The sequence below is a fragment of the Silurus aristotelis genome (genome assembly GCF_946808225.1).
Source record: "Silurus aristotelis genome assembly, chromosome: 4".
Taxonomy (NCBI): Eukaryota; Metazoa; Chordata; class Actinopteri; order Siluriformes; family Siluridae; genus Silurus; species Silurus aristotelis.
This window is the reverse complement of record NC_139577.1, coordinates 13,777,819-13,798,551: the sequence shown is the minus strand read 5'-3', so window position 1 is coordinate 13,798,551 and position 20,733 is coordinate 13,777,819. Positions and strand designations below refer to the sequence as shown.

The 20,733-nt window shown below is 41.9% G+C and overlaps 1 protein-coding gene across 3 annotated transcripts; it reads right to left on the bottom strand.

The window, feature by feature from the left end:
- Positions 1-284: 284 nt before the first annotated feature.
- On the bottom strand, positions 285-20,231 carry gabrb1 (gamma-aminobutyric acid type A receptor subunit beta1). Of its 3 annotated transcripts, XM_083539534.1 has the most exons (10): positions 19,642-20,220; positions 19,430-19,521; positions 19,225-19,292; positions 13,794-14,014; positions 10,250-10,332; positions 2,241-2,375; positions 1,551-1,703; positions 1,227-1,297; positions 1,050-1,115; positions 285-965 (listed from the first exon to the last, which is right to left on the bottom strand). In XM_083539534.1, exons 1-10 carry the CDS (start codon positions 19,731-19,733, stop codon positions 618-620), a joined length of 1,329 nt encoding a protein of 442 aa, XP_083395660.1. In that variant the 5' UTR covers positions 19,734-20,220; the 3' UTR covers positions 285-617. The 3 variants fall into 3 exon arrangements, with proteins under 3 accessions (XP_083395660.1, XP_083395659.1, XP_083395661.1); XM_083539533.1 differs by having other exon boundaries at positions 1,050-1,297; positions 19,642-20,231; XM_083539535.1 differs by lacking the exon at positions 1,551-1,703 and having other exon boundaries at positions 1,050-1,297.
- Positions 20,232-20,733: the final 502 nt, after the last annotated feature.

Genomic DNA, 20,733 nt, shown 5'->3' with positions numbered 1-20,733 from the left:
TATATATATATATATATTATATATATATATATATATATATATATATATATGATTATATCCCTGTTTGCTGTATTTTCTAATTGGTCATCATGTTGTAACACATTGTGTAAAAGAGCTAAGTGTGGCTACACTAACAATGTGGACTATCTAATACGCAAGTATTTACCAAGAGTATTAGCACATGTGCACATAGGCATCTCATAACTAAACCAAAGCTGCAGTATCGTTAAAGTCTAAATAAACTGTCCCAAATACAGTGCAAATATTTAAAAGGCTGGTAGATATTCTGAGAATTATCATTGTTCATTGTCTAAGACCATAGTGCCTGATTTCAAATGCTGCCTACAGTTACAGCTGTAGTGTTAGCACTAACTCTGGGCTATTGTGCATTTTTCACAAGTTAGCTGCAGCACCATCACACCCCTGTAGTTCGATCTTACATGAAACAGGGGTGATGAATAGAAACATCTAATCAGAAACTAAATATTTCTTACATTATCTAGATGACCCTATAGCTTATATATGGCAAGATATCAAATTAAATCAAATAACCCTTTTGTTGAGAGCACTTGAGCAGATTTGATAAGTGAAAGCTAAACTGAGTGCACTGCTGCCCCCTAGTGGACATAATAAAGCCAGTAGACTAGATTGAAGAAAGTGTAGGTGATGGGAAAGATGACACGTGACCACTTGTCAATGGCATTTACATCTGTCAGGTCTGGGATTTTCACTTTAAGCTGAGAGGCCTGCTTCTTCAAGTGACTCTTCTTGGGTTTGATTGGCCGCTCAAGGGAAGCAGTCGTTCGGCCGTAAATGTCACAGCCTGTCAGAGGCTTGCGGTACTGAATACTGGCACTGTCATAAGAGAACATGGTATTCCGAGGGTCACCAAGACCACTGAGCATCTCAGCCCCAGTGAGTCGCAGGTCAAGATTGGTAAGGGGAATGTTTTCATGGGCATCCACCTGAGAAAAAGAGAGAGGTGGGTTTAGATTAAAATTGCTATAAGAATATGTGGTTTATGATATCAGTTCTTAAATTTTATTCACCTGGATTTTGTTCTCCAGTCTGCTCTTCTCAGTGTTGCTCTTAGCAGCTTTTTCTCCAACTTTTTTCTGTAGGTGAGGACCTCGGCCGAAGAAAATGTAGTTAACAAATGCATACTCAAGCAGGGCCAAGAACACGAAGACAAAGCAGCCCATTAGATATATATCTATGGCTTTTACATAGGGAATCTTGGGTAGTGTCTCTCGTAGATGGGTGTTGATGGTGGTCATGGTCAGTACAGTAGTGATTCCTACAAAGATACAGCAAGACTAAATATACGTATAAATACATATAGTATATATATAAATATATATATATATACTTGTACTAAAATAACTCGGCTGTGGCTATAAAGAGGAATAAATAGAAATAATTGCAATGTAATTATAAGGTAGTCATCAGGTTCTTACAATTAACATGATTTGCATAATTAATGCAGCATGGTATTTACAAATATAGTACAAAGCCATTTGTAGTATTTACACACACAAACATGCACACACCTAGAGCTACCCGTGCTGCAGAAGCATCATAGTTAATCCAGAAGGAGACCCAGGACAGGATGGTGATCAGGTTTGAGGGCATGTAGGTTTGCAGGATAAAATATCCAATGTTTCTCTTTAGCTTAAAACTCAGGGACAGACGAGGGTATGACCCTGAAAGGGTAGAGGTGAAAGCAATGTCTTTGGGGCCTCTCTTAGCAAACACATTCTGACATGTTTTTTTTGTACCATCTAGATATTTTTTCTAAATCCAATCCTTTGTTGGTCAACTGTTGTAACAGCACCATTTACTAACACACCAGGAATTCAATTACACAATAATAATAATAACAATAATAATAATAATAATAATAATAATAATAATAGATAATTGTATTAGCATTTATAAAATTTCTGCTTTGACATTATATGCACAACCAGCACATTGGATGCTTTCTAATTTTAGAATACTTAGACAAATGCTCATCATGTAAACCTTTACTATTACCCTTCATTTAATTTTACTACAACATAAAAAAATAAATAAATTGAAATAGCTTAATCGGTTTATCATCTGATTTCTTTTAAAAAGTTAATTATAGACATAATATACAATACTATATAGACTATGTCCTATTAATTTCCATAGCAAAATAGTATATATTTTTTTAGCAAACAAGTGGAGACAGTTGTCCAAAAGATGGGCTCTACCTGTTGCAAACACCACCTTCTTTGACAACGTTTTATAGTCAATGATAGAGAACTGTGGCAACTCTATGTTGTCTACTCCAGTCACTGAACTTCCCTCCTGCCAGTAAAACTCAATGTCATCTGTGGTATAGCCATCTGAGAGAGAGAGAGAAAGTAAAAAAGAAGGAGAGTGAATATTGCACCTAAGAGGATTAAAAAAATAAACTGTTGAGAATATAAGAAAGATATACATATGAAGGTTGGGTTGTTTGACAACTTTTGAAATGTATGTAACTTAATCTGCAAAAAACATTAATCTGCTAATGCAACAAATATATTACAAACAGTATTGGCTGACAGAGTACGATTTTGTAACATGCCCAGACAGGTAATGCTTAAGACAGGTGTACCTAATAAAATGCCAACTCGTATATATTGGGCAACCAGTGCTCATATATCAGGACAGACCAAAGATGAGAGAGGTGCCAGCCACCCACTCCCACACTTTCTTGTCTAGGCACTAAATCAGTGTGTGATTGCACAGTGCTGAAATAACACGAACAGCTTAGTGAGAACTCCTCATTTAGACTAAACTGCCAGGATTTTCTATCCCTACAGGTTTTCTAAAAAGAAACACAGAGCTTCATTAAAGTTGAATCATTGTGGGTTCTGAAAGCAGGACTGTCACAGGAAATCATTCATAGACGTGTATTGTCTATTTTAGCAATTACATGTAACTTTAAAATACTTATGACACAGAGCATAAGTTACTATAATAGTAACTTATTATAATATAAGGTATTATAATACAATATTATAGTCATGTGAAAATGAAAGTACACCCTGTTTGAATTCTATTGTTTAACATATCAACATATTAAAATTATCTGGTTCTTAGCAAGTCCTAAACTTAAAATACAACCTGAGGTAAACAACACATGACATACTTTTTTAATAATTTTTTTATAACAAAAATCAATGCAGATTAGGGATCTGGTATGTGATAACACAACACCAAGAAGGAAATATATCTGCAATGATCTTAGAAAACTGTTGCTGCCCATTAATCTGGGAAGGGTTATAAGGCCATTTTCAAACAAATAAAAATCTATTATTTTACAGTGAGGAACTTCATTCACAAGTAGAAAACTTTTAAGAGTTTAAACAAAACCCCAAGAGTTACATCTTATACTTTACGAGCCTCAGTTAGCATGAAAATTAAAAAATTCTTGAAAGTACAATTAGAATAAGACTGAACAAATACCACCTCAGACCAACTGTCAAGCATGGTGGTGAAGGGGTGATAAATCGGGCTTATTTTCATTCACAGGACTTGGGCAACTTTTGAGTTGGCCATGAACTCCTCTGTATACCAAAGTATTCTACAATGTAATGTGAGTCCATGTGTCTGACAGCTGAAGCTTGAAAAAAAAAAAGTCATGCAACAGGACAATGATCCCAAGCACACCATCAGATTTACAGTGGAATGACAGAAAAAAAAGAATCAAGTGGCCCAAGTGGTTGCGGTGGCCCAGTCAAAGTTCAGACTTCAGTCTGACTGAAATACTGTGGCAATGTAATATGTATTGTGTGTTTGTGCATCTGAGGTTGTATTTACATAATTCTAAAATCTGATAAGGATCAGATTATGATTTAATTTATGTCCTTATAGTAGTGAAAAGAGTAATCAACTCTCAGATCCATCAACCCTAGGGTAATGTAAGAAGGACTACATTCATATCGATATAAAAAAAAGCATATGTGCTGTTACTGTTAGAACAGGCTAAACATTATTGTAAATGCATGTAAAAAATGCAATTATAGAAAATGTTATGTTTTGTATTCCCAGATTTGGTGAGTAGACCAAATGTACAGACTATAAAGTACAGAGAATACAGTGTTATTTCCTTGTTCATTTCGTACATAGAATTCAGTCATAGAAAATGATGGGCAGTGCTGGAAATTTAGAAGTAACATTCATAGAGCCTTGTATTAATGCAACTACGAGGGGTTTCTCTGCATTATTGTAGTCACAGTCCTGAGCTATGCCTTTCTAATAGAAGATTAGGTACTGATTCACTGCTTCCTACACATGTCTCTCCATTTTGGAGACATCCTATCTTGACCCTAACCACAATGCATATGATCAAATGAAATGTGGAACTACCACAGACCTTCATGCCCTGCATCAGTGCCTCTGTCAGGGTGCGAGCGAAACAGAAGGCGGAAGCCGGAGTGCAGCTCGCTCGGGTTTTAATGACAAGTGCGAGGGGGAGAGATGCACACGAGCCCGCACACACACACACGCACGCGCACACACACACATGCACACGGCAGTCCTTCGGTTTGAGAGAGTCCGAGGTGCGCTTTGGGAGAAGCGTAGCTGACCCGAGATGCACGGGGAGGAGAAGCGCAGCCGGGACGGGATGGTGGAGTCCGAATGGAACGGAATAATAGAGTCCTGTGTGAAAACCAAAACAGGAAAACATAGACCGCACGTAAAGTCCAACACATACAATAACGAACGGCGGGTGATTGTGAGAGAGGGGTTTATGTAGGAGCTTTAGGTGTGCATAGTTATGCCTGGAGCTCCAGGGAGAGCGGAGGCATAGAGAGCCACCAAAGGAGGCGTGGCAGGTAGATCCCTGACATTACCCCCCCCAGAGGGGGCGGCACCTGACGCCCCAAACCCACCGATGCCCGGAGGGCCAGGGCACTCGGAGGAGGACCCCGGTGTCCGTCCAGGGTCGAAAGAGACCTGGTCAGAACCGCCTGTAGCAGAGACTGGGAACGGAGAGACAGCTTCAGTGGAGGCCGGAGGTGGCGAGACGGCTCTGGCGTAGGACAGGCACCAAGCTGCACCCGCAGCGGAGTCCAGAGGCTGAGCGACCTCCCCGGCAGAGACTATAGACCGAGTGACGTCTTTGGCGGCAATCAGGGGCGGATTAATGCCCACTGGGGAGGTCTGGAGCGGAGTGATGTCCAGTACGGAGGCCAGGAGCGTAACGATGTCCACCCCGGAGACCCGGAACGGAGTGACAACTTGGCGGAGACCTGGACCGAAGGGGTGCCAACCACAGAGGTCAGGAGCGGAGCTATGTCCATAGCGGAGATCGGGGAATGAGTGATGCACTCGGTGTAGACCAGGAGCAGAAAAGCGTCCTTGGTGGTGTCCAACTGACTTCGCCTTTAGATGGTCTAGGAGCTGTGGCTTCGCCTTTTGGGAGACTTGGGGCTGAGATGTCTTCGTCGGAGGAGCTCTTAGGCGAGACGCCAACTTCGGAGGAGCTCTTAGGCGATACGCCGCCTTCGGAGGAGCTCTTAGGCGAGACGTCATCAACGGAGGAGCTCAGAAGCGAGATGTCACCATCGGAGAAGCTCAGAGGCGAGACGTCGCCATCGGAGAAGCTCAGAGGAGAGACGTCGCCATAGGAGGAGCTCAGGGGCGAGACGTAACCTTCAAGGGAGCTTGGGAGAGAGATGTCACCTTCGGAGGAGCTCCGAGGTGAGACGTCGCTATCGGAAAAGCTCAGAGGCGAGATGTTGCCATCGGAGGAGCTTGGAGGCGAGACGTCGCCATCGGAGGAGCTCGGAGGCGGGACATGCTGGAGCGGAGAGGAGCTCTCGGAGACTCTGTGGAGCGGAGAGGAGCTCTCGAAAACTCTGTGGAGCATAGAGGATCTCTCGGAGACTCTGTGGAGCGGAGAGGAGCTCTCGGAGACTCTGTAGAGTGGAGAGGAGCTCTCGGAGACACTGTGGAGCGGAGAGAAGCTCTCGGAGACTCTGTGTAGAGAGAAGCTTTGGAGACGTTTTGGGACAGAGAGGAGCTCTGAGGCGAGACGTTGCCATCGGAGGAGCTTGGGGCTGTGGTGTAGCCCTCAGAAGAGTCTTGGACCGCGACATCACTGCCGGATGGCTCTGGAAGCGACCTGGGGCTGTCCGAGGAACCGTGGGTTACCATGCCACCTTCATAGGCGGTCGGAGGCGATATGACCTCCTTCTTGCGGCCAGGCGGCGATGCGACGACCTTCTTGCAACCAGGCGGCTGTTCGACGCCCCTTTTGCGGACAGGCGGCGACACAACGTCCTTTTTGCGGCCAGGCGGCGGTACGACGTCCCTTTTGCGGCCAGGCGGTGGTACGATGTCCAGTTCGCGGCCTTGGGGCTGAGCTGAGTGTTCTGGGGAGCTGAGAGTGTTCTCAGCTCCGGGGCAGAAGAGAGCTGTCCTGGAGTTCCTGGAGTGGAACTGAGCTGTCCTGGAGGCCTTGGAGCGGAACTGAGCTCGCCTGGAGACCTTGGAGCTGAGAGGAGCTCTCGGAGACATGCTGGAGCTGAGAGGAGCTCTCTGAGACATGCTGGAGCTGAGCTCTCATGGAGGTCCTGGGGCGGAGCTGGGCTCTCATGGAGGTCCTGGGGTGGAGCTGGGCTCTCTTGGACACACTGGAGCGGAGTCGAACCCTCTGAGGAGCCCAGAAACGGAGTGAAGCTCTCGGGGAAACTCTGAAGCGGAGCAGAGTGCTCGTGGAAACCCTGGGGCGGAGCGGAGTGCTCGTGGGAACCCAGGGGCGGAGCGAAGCCCTCCTGGAAACTCTGGAGCAGAAAGGAGCTCTCCTGGAAACCCTGGGGCGGAGCGAATGCGCCCCACAGCTTACTGGCGAGAGAGAGAGAGTCCTCAGACAAGAGGGAGATATGGAGCACAATTTTAGCTGCTTCAGTGGTGTACGAGGAGGGATGGAAGCTCATATATTCGCCCACGCCCACCGAGGTTTGGATCGCGCCGGGACCACAGCAGCAACCCGATTATGTCCCTTTCTTCTCTTTCCTTTCTTTCCTTATTTTTTTATTTATTTAATTGAATTTTTATTTGTAATCCTTTTCAGGAGGTTCGTTATTCTGTCAGGGTGCGAGCGAAACAGAAGGCGGAAGCCGGAGTACAGCTCGCTAGGGTTTTAATGACAAGTGTGAGGGGGAGAGATACACACGAGCGCGCACATACACACACACGCACACGGCAGTCCTTCGGTTTAAAAGATTCCGAAGTGCGCTTTGGGAAAAGCGTAGCTGACCCAAGATGCGCAAGGAGGAGAAGCGCAGCCGGGACGGGATGGTGGAGTCTGAATGGTACGAAATAATAGAGTCCTGTGTGAAAACTAAAACACGAAAAACATAGACCATCACGTTGAAGTGATGATGAGCTTCAGGTGTGCATAGTTACGCCTGGAGCTCCAGGAAGAGCGGAGGCATAGAGAGCCACCAAAGGGGGCGTGGCAGGTAGATCCCTGACAGCCTCACTGAAGCTTTAGTGGAAAGCTTTCCTAAAAAAATAGAAGTAACAGCAAAAGGAGCACTAACTATGGACTGGGATGTGTAAATAGCACATTTGTGTAACAGTAAATATAAGGGTTATAAATAAATAAAAAACTAAACTATAGATTAAATGTTTTTATTACAAATTTTTATACAATTTGGGAATATATAAAAACTTTCTTAGTGTAAAACATCTTGCCTCAATTTTGCCTGTTATTTATTGACGAGTCGCCTCAGCTAGTTATTTTTAAGATGTTCACTGAGCTATTTACTGCACTCACAATTTAGATTCAAAAAGATATGTAGTACAACGCAATACGCCCTCAGTGGAGACAGGAGGCGGAGAGACGCTTCTGGCGGAGGACAGGGACGAAGCAGCGCCTGCAGCGGAGTCCAGAGGCTGAGCAACGTCCTTGGTGGAGACCGGAGGCTGAGCGACTTCCCCGGGTCAGACAGGAGGCTGCGTGACGCCCACGCGGAGGTCTGGAGCGGAGCAATGTCCTCTGTGGAGGTCTGGGGCAGAGAAATGTCCACCACGGAGGTCAGGAGTGGAGCGATGCCCTATGCGTAGGTCTGGAACGAAGGGGTGCCCACCACGGAGGTCAGGAGTGGAGCGACGCCCCCCGAAAGGAGCAGGAAGGCGTACTTGGTGAAAACGTCGCCTTTGGAGGAGCTCGGTTGCATGACGTCACCGTCAAAGGAGCTTGGAAGCAAGACGTTGCCGTCGGAAGAGCTCGGGAGCGAGACGTCGTGTTTAGAGGAGCTCAGGGGTGAGTCGTCGCCTTCTGGGGACCTTGGAGGCGAGACGTCGCCTTAAGTGGAGCTTGGTTGCGTGATATCTTTTTGAGAGGGCCTCAGAGGCGAGATGTCGCCGTTGGAAGAGCTCAGGAGCGAGAAGTCGTCTTGAGAGGAGTTTGGGAAAGAGACGTCGTGTTTGGAGGAGCTGGGTTGCGTGACGTCGCCGTCGGAGGAGCTCGGGAGCGAGACGTCGTCTTGAGAGGAGTTTGGGAGCGAGACATCGCCGTCGGAGGAGCTCTGAGGTCCCTTTCAATGTCCCTTTCGCAGCCAGGCGGCGTTGTCACGGCACACTCGGCAGAAACCTGGAGCGAAGCGGCGCCCTCGGCGGAACCCTGGAGCGGAGCGCTCATTGAAAATCAGGAGCGGAGCGGAACGCTCGTCGAAACTGTGGAGCGGAGCGGAACGCTCGAGGAATCTCTGGAGCGGAGCAGCGCGCTCGTGGAAACTCTGGAGCAGAGCAGAGCGGAGCACTTGTGGAAACTCTGAAACAGAGACGCGCTATCGTGGAAACTCTGGAATGGAGCCACGCTCTCGTGGAATCTTTGGAACGGAGCCACGTGCTCTGAAGTCATCCTGAACATCCCCGTGAGAAGCCTGATGAAGTAGGTGCATGAGCTGAAATTGCCTCCAGCCGTGCTCCACAACTTACTGGCGAGAGCCAGAGAGAACCCAGACAGGAGAGAGATGTGGAACTCGATCTTGGCTCTTTCTGTGGGGAATAGGAACGAATGCGCCTCTATGAATCCGCCAATGCTCCGTACGAATCCGCCCACTCGGCCATGTTGCCGGAGAAGCAAACCGGGTATTCCATCATACTCTCAGAGGGGCGCGGCGCAGCGAGCAAGAATCGCAAGGATTCCGGGTGTAATCCGAAGCGGAGTTTGCCTGCCGGTTCGCCGCGGAAGCGCGAGTCCTCTTCTTCCTGCTTCGATTGGTCCTGCTGTTACAGATCGGATCACGCGGAGTCCACGGTAGCAACCCAAAGTCTCTTTGAGGTCCTTTATTCTGTCATGCGGAGAATGAACGGAGGCGTAAACTGGAGTGCAGCCCACTTTGGTTTAATTGGGGGAGTGACACAAACACACATAAACAGCAGTCCTTAGATATGGAGAAAGTGACAGCCGCGGTACGCCCTGAAGGGGTGACGTCCATACAGTCCTGGAATTAGCAAAGAGGGAGGAAGGAGTATTCCGAGGTGCGCTTGGGGAAAAGCGCAGCCGATCCGAGGTGCGCTTGGGGAGAAGCGCAGCCGTTGCAGGATAGCAGAGTCCGAATGGGAAGGAAAGCATAGGGTTATGCATATACCAACAAACATATACCCGTACACATACAATAACGGACCGGAAGTGAGTGTGAGTGAGGGGTTTATGTAGGAGTGCTTAACGAGTCCCAGGTGTGTGTGATTGAAGCCCGGGAGCTTCAGAGAAAGCCACAGCATGACAGCCGCCAAAGAGGGCGTGGCAGGTGGATTCTTGACACTATGTTTTAGACCACTTTTAAGATAAAAACCTGTGTTATTTTTCAAAATCGTATACTATAAGTTGAAACTAGTACTGTATTGTGTATACACATTGGTCACAAAAATGTATTGCAAAGTCAAGATAATTGGAAGAGCCAACTAATAACTTAGACAGTAAAACAATATACATAAGAGAATTGAAATAGTTTCAATCTATACTGAGTTTTTTTTTTTTTTTTTACTGTTTACAAATTTTAGCGCAAGCTTGTAATATTCAGAAAATTTCTATTTTTGACACCACTTTTGTTTTCTAAGGCATTTATACAGTAATTTTTGTAATATGAGAAAATTTTAAACTTCTAACGGTATGACTGACATCATGCATTTTATAAGCTTTTGTATCTTGTAGAGTTATAGAGGACATATAAGGATTGGGTTACTGTGACTTGCACTAAAGATGACTTACAGCTCTCAATCTCCAGGGTGCAGTTTTGTTCATCCAGGGGGTACCTCCGCAGGTCCATCATACAGGCTGCTGTAGTAGTAATCCTGGTCAAATAAACACCACTATGTCTGAACACAATTCACAATGGAACTAACAGTGAATATCCACAAGAAAAATTTTTTGATGTGAAATGGTGAAACGTTTCTTGTATTTACTAATTGTGTTGTAACATAAAAGATAAATAAGCATATAGGCAACGTTGACAAAAATATTTGCTTGATATAAATACTACCTCACATACTGTTCATTACTTTCAACAAACAAGTGTATGACAATAGACACACAACACTCAACCCTTCCCCCTACCTCAATCCTTTCTTTGTTTCTTTCTTTGTTTCTTTCTTTGTTTCTTTCCTTCCTTCCTTCCTTCCTTCCTTCCTTCCTTCCTTCCTTCCTTCCTTCCTTCCTTCCTTCCTTCCTTCCTTCCTTCCCACTTTCCTGTGCTGGTAATTGCCTTCACACTGTCTCACTAACTGCTGCCATCACACTAAAATATCACAAGTTAGATCTTAATTATGGTGTGCTTTAATTAACACCAGATATTCAGCACATGACTATTGCACATAGCACAACGCTTTCAGACCCAGACAGCTCCAGATGGTAATGGATATAAAATTAAGCCCTGCTGCTAGACATCTGGGTGCCCACACACTAACAATGACGAACCTGTTATTCTCCTGGATTGATTTTCTTCAGTGGAACAGAGGTAGTTCTAATCTAATCAGTAATTACAAAAACATTTTCCAAAAGCACTCAAAAGGAACACACAAACAGACCTAGCATTAAACATATGTATCTCCGACATGCAAAACCATTGTGATAAACAGTGTCTAAAACTCTGGGGGAAAAAACAGCTTGATTAAACCTGCAAAAAAACTGATGCAATATTATTTATTAACAACATTGAAAAAATAGCTTTCTGTTAGTTTTGCATTTGTTGTTTTAAATATTCATTTTGGCAACTCTCCCCTGAAATAAGAATATACAAAATGGACTTCAATTAAGCACATGCAATGTGATTTACTGCACCTAGGTTTACTGAGTTTTAATACACAAAAGTGTGTATTAAAATGTTTTACAGCTCTAGCTTACATTTCAGAACTAGGGATTCTACTTATCATACTATATCTACTTGTCCTGCTAAGGAGAAGGACTCACTGTCTGTAGCTGCAATGGTAGTTCTCTTGGGCCTCTTGGAATTAAGAGCCTTCAAAAGTGGGTTATCAGCCTGCAGCTAGGCTCTGAGCATTCTTGTTTCAACAAGAGGAGCACAGGTTCTAGTCCAGCCAAGACACAAAGCTTTCCTCATGAAAAAGGAACAGAGGACCTTTTGGAATCCTACTGTAAGATTAAACACATCAACAAGCTGAAAATGAGAGATGTGATCAATCTGCCAGTAACATTTCTTTTTACTAGGTGTAATTACTAGAGCTGCAACCAACGATTATTTTGGTAATCGATTAATCGGACGTATTATTATTATTTTCTTCTTTGATTAATCTTTTTTTTTTCATTAGATGTTTTGCTTATTATAACTATATAATACCTCATTGCATGGCATTTATGTATAAAAGTGTACTTTAAAAAATGCAAAAGCCACATATTGAGTTAAACCATCTTTAATTTGGACATTTTAAAGCTTATAGTGGCTGCTTGTTTCATACGGAATTTCTCCTTGGAACAAATTCACTCATGGGTTGTTTCTTTCTGTAATAAAAACAACAGCATTTGAGTATGCAAGGTGAAGCAATTTGTGTAAATCAACATTGGTATTGTTGACAATCATACTTTTTGTTCAATTGTGAAGATATAAGCATAAAGAGTATATAATTGATTAAATTTTCTATAATAATTTAATGATATATGCATAAATTCAATATACAAACATTAAACACAAGAATTTTACCATAGTAAAGTTGCAGTAAATGACGTTTAAAAAGATTGTAGAAGACTGTTGTAGTAGACAAACTACAGAAGGAGAATAAAATGGAGAAACACACTAAGCTAACAGGCTTGATTAAAAAAGAAAAAAATATGCATTGGTATAGAAATACATGACCATTCATTGAAAACCACAACAGTGAATACTTTTTTTATCGTTTACTACTGCTGTTATTTGCTGCTTTTAGATTTTGTGTGTTCGCATCATTTTAATCAAATCCTATGTTGGGAGCGAGGATTATACAGTTTTTGCTTACCGTGTTGTTTCACCTTCATCTGTGACACCAGTGTGTTTTCTTTTCATGTGCATCACTGTGGTACTTCCATGCCACATGAGCTCTGCTTTGCATAAGTTGCAGGTTACAGTCTTCGTTGACTTGGATAATTTGGGACTCACAACTTTTTTCTGCTGCCAGTTGACCTGTACTTTCTGCCATTTTTCAAGCGGCTGTTTTATCTTGCCTTCACGCTAACCCGTAACTTGAGCATTCCAATTAATCGATAATTGCATTAGTTGACAACAAATTTCATTACTGATTTTATCGATTCGTTGTTACAGCCCTAAATATATGATGTACTGTATATGAAATCCACAGGTTTGGCCCCTGTGGAGTGAAGTGAAGACTGATAATCAACCTAGTCCTGGAACTCATCAACACAAGAACATGGGCCTTGTATTGTATTTTCTCAGATGGAACAGTTCCAGAAATATTGTGCATCCAAACCCAGTAACTGTGATTTTATGAATGTAAAAAAACCCACACGGTTCCATGTTACTCAAACCAGTTACGATCCAGCAGGAACTCAGCTTTCCATGAAAAGATAGTTGCATAACTATATGTATGATACAACAGTATATATAGCAATAAACTATGTAATGGAAAAAAAGACCTTTGACACATGGCTATGGGGATTTGCATTTAGTTAGCCACAAGAGCAGAAGTGATATGCGACATTGACGTCAAGTGAAAAGCCCTAGTGCACAGACAGCATTCTAATTTATCCAAAAGGTGCTCGGTTGAGTTAAGGTCAGTCTTTCTCTTTGTGCACATGGGGTATTATCATGCTAGAACAGGTTTTGGCCCCAGTGTAGTTCCAGTAATGAGAAAATGCCATTATAATAGCATTTGAGAATAAGAAAAATGGCTGTAAAATTGAACAGACACTATATATCCTATTTCTATAAATAGATTTTGTAAAAAATCTATTTATAGATTTTTCCTTAGAAAAAGCAAAGCTTGAATTTACATAGAGATAAATAAATAACACAACTATAACTGTATTTAACTAAATCTGACATTGGCAGCTTAAAGAGAACTTGCTTAAGTAGGGCAAAGACAGCTTCATCTATCATCAGTGTACAGGAAATATACAAGCTCTATATGACTCACACTGTCTAACTCCAAAAAATGCAACATTAGAAAAGCCAGGGGAATACTGCTTGCCCTAGAACAGGCACACACAAATTTAAACACTGCAAACATACAAATAATAAGACACTGTCATTAATTCTGAAATTAGCTGACCAGGACAAATTTTTTTCAGTAAAGCCCCATACACTAACCTGAGACCATAGAGCACAGTTCCATCTGGATGCAGCCGAATCATGCGGTTTTTGACGGTGACACCATGAACAAAAGATTTCTTGTCATTTATGAAATAAGTATCAGGCACCCAGAGTTGATCAGCCACACGGTTATCCAGTGTCAGGTTCAGAGGAATCCCAGTGTAGGACAAGCGTTTATCACGCCATGATTGCTGGAAATACATGGTGATGGTGTAGTCCTGTGGCAAAAGCAAAACATTTATTTTTATATCACCGCCATTTTCGTTCCATTTTCTTTCTTACTTCTGAAATGAATTCCCAGAGCACATAATTGACCGATTTGACAATCATACTGGTAGTGTAACTGACCCAAAAGCCATATAGCTTTCCTGTTGTATATGTTCTATGAGGCTGTAAATCAGAAGGTACTATAAACTAATCCATACCTGTTTCAAGGTATTTGAATTCTTTCTTAGAATATGGATTTTTAGCATTTTACAGACATTAAACCTCAGACATGAACTCAGATCTAGAACACAATTGAAACATTCAGTAATTATCAAATGTCAGCTTGACACAAATTCCTCTCAGTGCAGCAAGTTATTGTTATAATCCTACTGATTATATATAGATATGTACCCATGTAGAATCCTCTTTTAATTGTTTTATAGGTTCCTTTACATTTCTGTTGTTCTGGGGGAAAAAAATCCCAATCATGGTTTCTGCCTTTTTATAACAGTTCCCTTTGACAATATCTAGTCCTGTTTTTATATTTTATTCGAAGATGAAAAAGCAAACAATTAAAAGATAATTCATAAAAGAGAACCCAGGTTTCTAAGCATGGCCAAAGGGAAAGTTTTAAAATTAATTGGAACAGTTAAAACTAATATTACCTTATCTGTGCTGAACCACACACACACACACACACACACACAAATACACGCACGTGCGCACATGCACATATACACACAATACAAGCTAGTCTGCAGTTTACGAAGATGCTTATACTATCAATTTAGAGCATACCTCAGGGGAAACAAAGTTTCTGGGAACTTTCTGATTGTTGGATTTAGGGTTATGTAGGGCACCTGAAATAATTCAGGGTTGTACTGCATTGCAAGAGGCAATGCATTGCAAGAAGAGTAGTGTCCTTTTGCCATAATACAATAAATCCTTGTGTGTACTATTAAGTCATCACTATAAAATATAGTCAAAGATTTTTGCCTTTAATCCCAAACAATGGCAAATGATATAATAAAAAAATAAACTCAGGAGCTATATACCGAAGTTGGATCTTAGATATAGGAAAGGATTGGCAGTTTGCAGGTAAATCAATTTGCAGTCCCAAGTCAATACACTGGCTACTGTGGTTCTTCTTGATAGAGCTGGACAACTGGGACAGGGCACACTGACCCACAACTCGTCATTTAATTTATCATATGTGCCTCATTTCCCCTATTTCTTTTCATGCTGCAAAAAACAGCAACAAAGAGTGGTTGTGATAACCCGAGCAGATCTTCTGGCCCCCTGTAGTGACTTACCAACTAAGGACACTACCGCAAACACTGCTGAAGCTAAAATCTATTGGGAGATGGGCACCAAAATGGCCTATAGGCAAGGTTGCCTTAACTTTGGCATTCCTTTTCATGAGATGCACCTTCTCCTTATGGCAATTACCATTTACTACCATAAACTGTACATCCTTCTGCCAGTGGCAGGCCGTGCATTTGGTACCTGGGCCTTCAGTGGGGAAATTAAGTCACCTCTTAATACCACCACTATCACGTTGCAGTTATAGAAACCATCAATACAATTAAAAAAACACAATATAACAACGCGTGGCATAACAGAGAGAGAGGCATTTTGCATATGAAGTGGTGAATACTGTTTTACTAAAGCAAGAAACCCAGTTAAGACAACTCCAAACCTCTACACTACAACCGCAACTGTGCACCTACATCATCTGGAGCAGTTCAGAATCAATATTTGTCTAATAACATTACAAAAACATAAAAATGTAAATAAAATACAACCTACTCACCAGAGATGCAAACGCATAATTTGCACCACACCTCAGAGGCTGTAATCCAGTGGTATAATGGTACAGCCAGTATAAGCCAGTATTCACTGGAAGTAGCAAACAAACCCTTTCCCGGGTTTACATTTTCTTCATAATGCATTTTTATGTTTGTCCGAAAGCAAATTAATTTCTCTTCCTCCGTAGGCATAAAAACTTTTAACTCAGATGTATTAATGTGTGCAGAGCACTTGGCTGTAACAGTTTCACTCTGACCAACCAATCAGAGGACGGAAAAAGCTGACGCTATTCTGAGCCAGCTAGCTGAGGCGAAATTTAAACCTGATTGGTTAAAGAAACAGACTCATTAATAATATTCTCTATTGTAAAAGGGCCAGCAGTACAGTCTTTGAAGGCCCTGGGCAGATTAGATTGACATGGCAGCACATAGAGCTGAAATCTGATTAGACATCCACATACACGTACTGGAAGCAGTGCAGCCAAGAGAAATGCTACGAAATGAAGAGAATAAACTGTTGGGAATAAATTAATAAAATTTTTATGGAACAAATATTAGAATTTAGGTTGTAAATGTAGGTCAGTGCTTCTGTCAGTGTTTAGCCCAGCAGAGAAGGCTGACCACCCACCACTGCCATCTGCTACCTGTGCACCACTATACAAGCTGGAAAAAATTATGTAATTAAAAAGTTAATTATGAACTAGCTGTATTATTTTTTGTCAGAAGTAAATAAAAAAAAATTTTTATGAAAGTGAATGTTTGACACCAACCTTTAATTAGAGCTGTCTCTTTCAGTCAACTGTTTAAAAATGGCATGCAATGACAAATTCATCGCAAGATACTTGGGGGTAGCAGGCCTTCAAATAGTGCTGTGTAACATTCTATGGCCTCATTTCTCTGCTACCATCAAGCAGGCTCGAAAGCTATAGGTAAAATGCTCAAGAATGTGATGTCTTAAAAAACTTGCATAGGTTAAGGATATCACAGAAAGCAAACATTTTAAGCTCTGTGGTCTTTTAAAAGGAGAAGGCCAAAGTATTCCCCCTCAGCAGTGCACTTTGATACGCTTGAGATCAAATGTGTCATTATCGCAAGTTCTGAAACAGCAGTATCATGCCATGTCTTATAGATATGGTGCAAGCAGTGTACAATAACATCAAAAGCTGGATTCTCTATAAAACTATTTAACAGTGTTGTCAACAGAAATCTAATCTATAATATATTATTATTGTTGTTATTATTATTATTATTATTATTATTATTATTATTATTATTTATGTCATTCAACGCTTCAAATGATCTGGAATGCATGACTTGTTTTCTACATCCCCAAGTTTTGCCACATTATCCATGGGTGCATTCCCTTCACTGAAACACAGACTTCAGATCAGAAACACTGATGATTGCTTTCAAAGCCAAAAATAGACTAGCCCTCGTCTACCTGAAAACACTTATTAAACTCAGCTTTGCACCATGTTCCTTTAAACCTTTAGCATTGTTCAACTTGACCCACGATTACTCATGAAACAAGAAAGGCATGCATCAAGACTCATTTATCTCCTAAAAAAAGAACTTCCTCTGGCTGTCCCAACAGCTAAGACACTGGACACTAAAGACCGCCAGTCTACCAATCACTTCATTGAAAATATATGAATTGGTTGAATTGGTTACTGTGACTGTATCACTGGTGTGCTTAATATTCTGAAATGTAGTCAAAATTAATGCCAGCTACTAGAGTGTGCCCTTTACATGTATATCCTTTTCAATATGATCCTACTCTTCACTCTTCTGATCAGTATTCATTTGGAAAAATATGAGTGAGCTCAATATAACATTATTCAACTTAATTGTGTATTAACAGGTACAATGCTATGGAACTATATATAGATAATTAGTATATTAAGTATATTAAGTGTATAAAAAGGAAACATATGGTGTGTAAAGAATGTGATGTGTTACTACAGTATAGTGTTTTGTATAAACAATGTAAACTCATTGTATCGATTTCTACAGCAGTGTATCTTTTTTTTTTTTTGGAAAATATATAAAAGATGTGTGGTCTAACATCAGTCCACAGCTGCTATTCCTTGGTCATCCGGGCAAAGCCAACACTGACCTGTTAAAATTACTAATGCATGACCTCCTTCACGGAAATGGCTCTGTTCAGACCCCTAGCCAAAATGCACTAAAATATATTTTCCATCATGGGATGATCTGGCACCTTGTCAGAACAAAAAGCTCAGCTACTGCCTATGCAGTCCAAAAGCCAGAGCACCTTAGAGACCCACATGTACAGTAGCACTGAAGTAGCAAAAGAGATAAAGATGTCTTTGTTGTTCCCAGTACTATTTTGTCATCCTCAAATTTTTATTGGTATGTGTATGATGTGTGTGTGATGTTATGTGTATATTAGTACAACTTCTACACTGTGCACAAGAAATCATCTTGTGCTCGGTGTAACGAAAGTGTGTAAATCCATTGCCGTCAGCATCATAATCAAACCTCAGGTTTTGTGAATTTTGGAGCGCTCCTGACTTACTTGTACTGAAACCCCTAGACAAACTACATAATATAGCCACTATCAAGCAGAGATGAGAAGTAATGGAGTACAAATACTTCATTTCTGTACTTAATTACATTGTTCTGGTATCAGTTCTTTACTTCACTTTATTTTTTGCACAACTTTTTTTTTACACAAATATCTGTACTTTCTACTTCATATTTTTTTGAAGCCAGGCTCATTACTTTAGTTTTCATCCATTTGGTGAAATGTGGATGTTTTTTCTTTGTTTACAGCCCATCAACCTATTTCCAGTCATTGCACAGCTTTTTCAATCTACCACTCGTGTATAATTTCCTGCCTGTCACACACCACAGACGTAGGCTAGTTTACGGCAGAAGGCAACGAGAAGTACGAGGTTAAAGTGGATGAGACAGAGGGAGTCAGCGATGTAAACATGACTGAGAACCTGATCACCTGATCATCATCATCTTTTCTCTGCTTGTGCTCTATATGGTGGATGTTCAGTCTGGATAAATTCATTAGGTAACAACATTTTTTATTCTTTTGTATCAATATATTAATATGATGTGAGGTCCAGTTACCAGCGTGACACTAAAACAGATAGAGGTAATGGTTACTTTTGTACTCAAGTACATGTCAGAGCCCAAACTACTCTACTTTAACTTGAGTGAAAAGTGTAGTCAGTGGTCACGTCAACATTTACCCTAGTCTTTTATAACATGAGTATCTGTACTTCTACTATCATGTATAGGCCTGACATTAGTCATGATCTCTCTCTCTTTCACAAACACACACAATAAACAAATAAACAACCAAACAAATAAATAAATAAACCTCCTGTCTTAGGAAAAAAAAATAGGTATAAATCAAGTATCTGTGTGCTCCTCACCATGTTCACCTCAGACACCATATCAATACTGGAGATGTCAATACTCATCCCGACGTCAACAGGAGGACCTGCGAAACGCAACCCATCAAAATCTATAACATCAACTCTTCACACTGTACGATAACACACACACACACACACACACACACACACACACACACACACACTGGCAGTGCTTTTACCAGTGCTGAATCAAGTTAATTACCTCCAAAATCGGGCCTGAGCCGAATGTCGTAGCCTTTGAGCAGTTTGTCCACGGTGAGTTTCACGTACGACATGTTGCTTGGCTCGTTAACCCTGCAGGAGAAGAAAGTAAGATTCAACAGAAAATCGCTGCAAACAGCGCGCGCGTGGATATTTGTGTGTGTGTGTGTGTGTGTGTGTGTGTGTGTGTGTGTGTGTGTGTGTGTGTGTTACCTGTGCGAGATTGGAGTGCGGCCGAGTGTCACGGCCAGCAGCACGGGCAGCCACAGCAGCACCGCGCGCAAGCGCTCTCCAGTCTTCCACATATCGCAGACACAAACACGAGCTCACGAACCGCAAATCTCAAACAGCTACGCACGCACGCACGCACGCACGCACGACGTGACCAGCATGCATAAATATGCAAACCAGTGTAGGAAAAAAACGCGTGGGGAGAAAAAATAGACTGGCTGATTTAAAAAAAAGTGAAGCGGAAAGAAGTGATTGCGCCAGAGCTGCTCCCGGGGGCGCCTGTGCCGAGTTCGTAGAGACGCAGCGCGGGGAGTGTAAGAGTATGCCACTCAGGTCCCATTGTTCCAGCCGCGGCGCAGCGCAGCGGGCTCCACGCGCTCTGGCTTCTCATCCGCACCTGACAAGAGCCACAAGTGCACTAAACCCCCTCATTGTCCGTCTGCTCGCTCGTCTGATCGTCACTCCTGTCCGAGGTGTCGCACGCCTCACTAAATACGCAGATGCTGGAGATACGGTTGGAGCTGCACGAACACGCTGAGCTCCGCGAGCTCCTTTTGCTCCTTCTCTAAATTGGCCACGCGTCACGCGCGCACACTCAGGAACAGTACTTGTTAGAGAAACAAAAACGGATGGCAATTTTGTCTGGAAAAAAAAGGCACGCAGTATAACAACTCGCTGTGGCATGAATAATGGATTAGAAGAGATACTGGGTGCATAGAGGAAAAGTGCAGACAATTTGCAAACTGAAATATTCTGTATAAAAAGTAATATTTAATACATCCATACATGTACATCTGTTAATTATAGGTTTTATACTACTACTACTACTACTACTACTACTACTACTACTACTAATAATAATAATAATAATAGTAATAATAATAATATTAATGGTCCTCGTGTAAATGTTCTTGCAAGGCAAACCTTCTTGTGTCTTAATCATAAATCACAAAGTTCATAAAATCTTACTTATTAGACGTAAAATTAGACGTAAAGCAAAGCTGTCACATGCACTAGAGAACAAGACAGCAAAGAAGCATATTACATCCCATCTATGAGATCACTTAAAATACA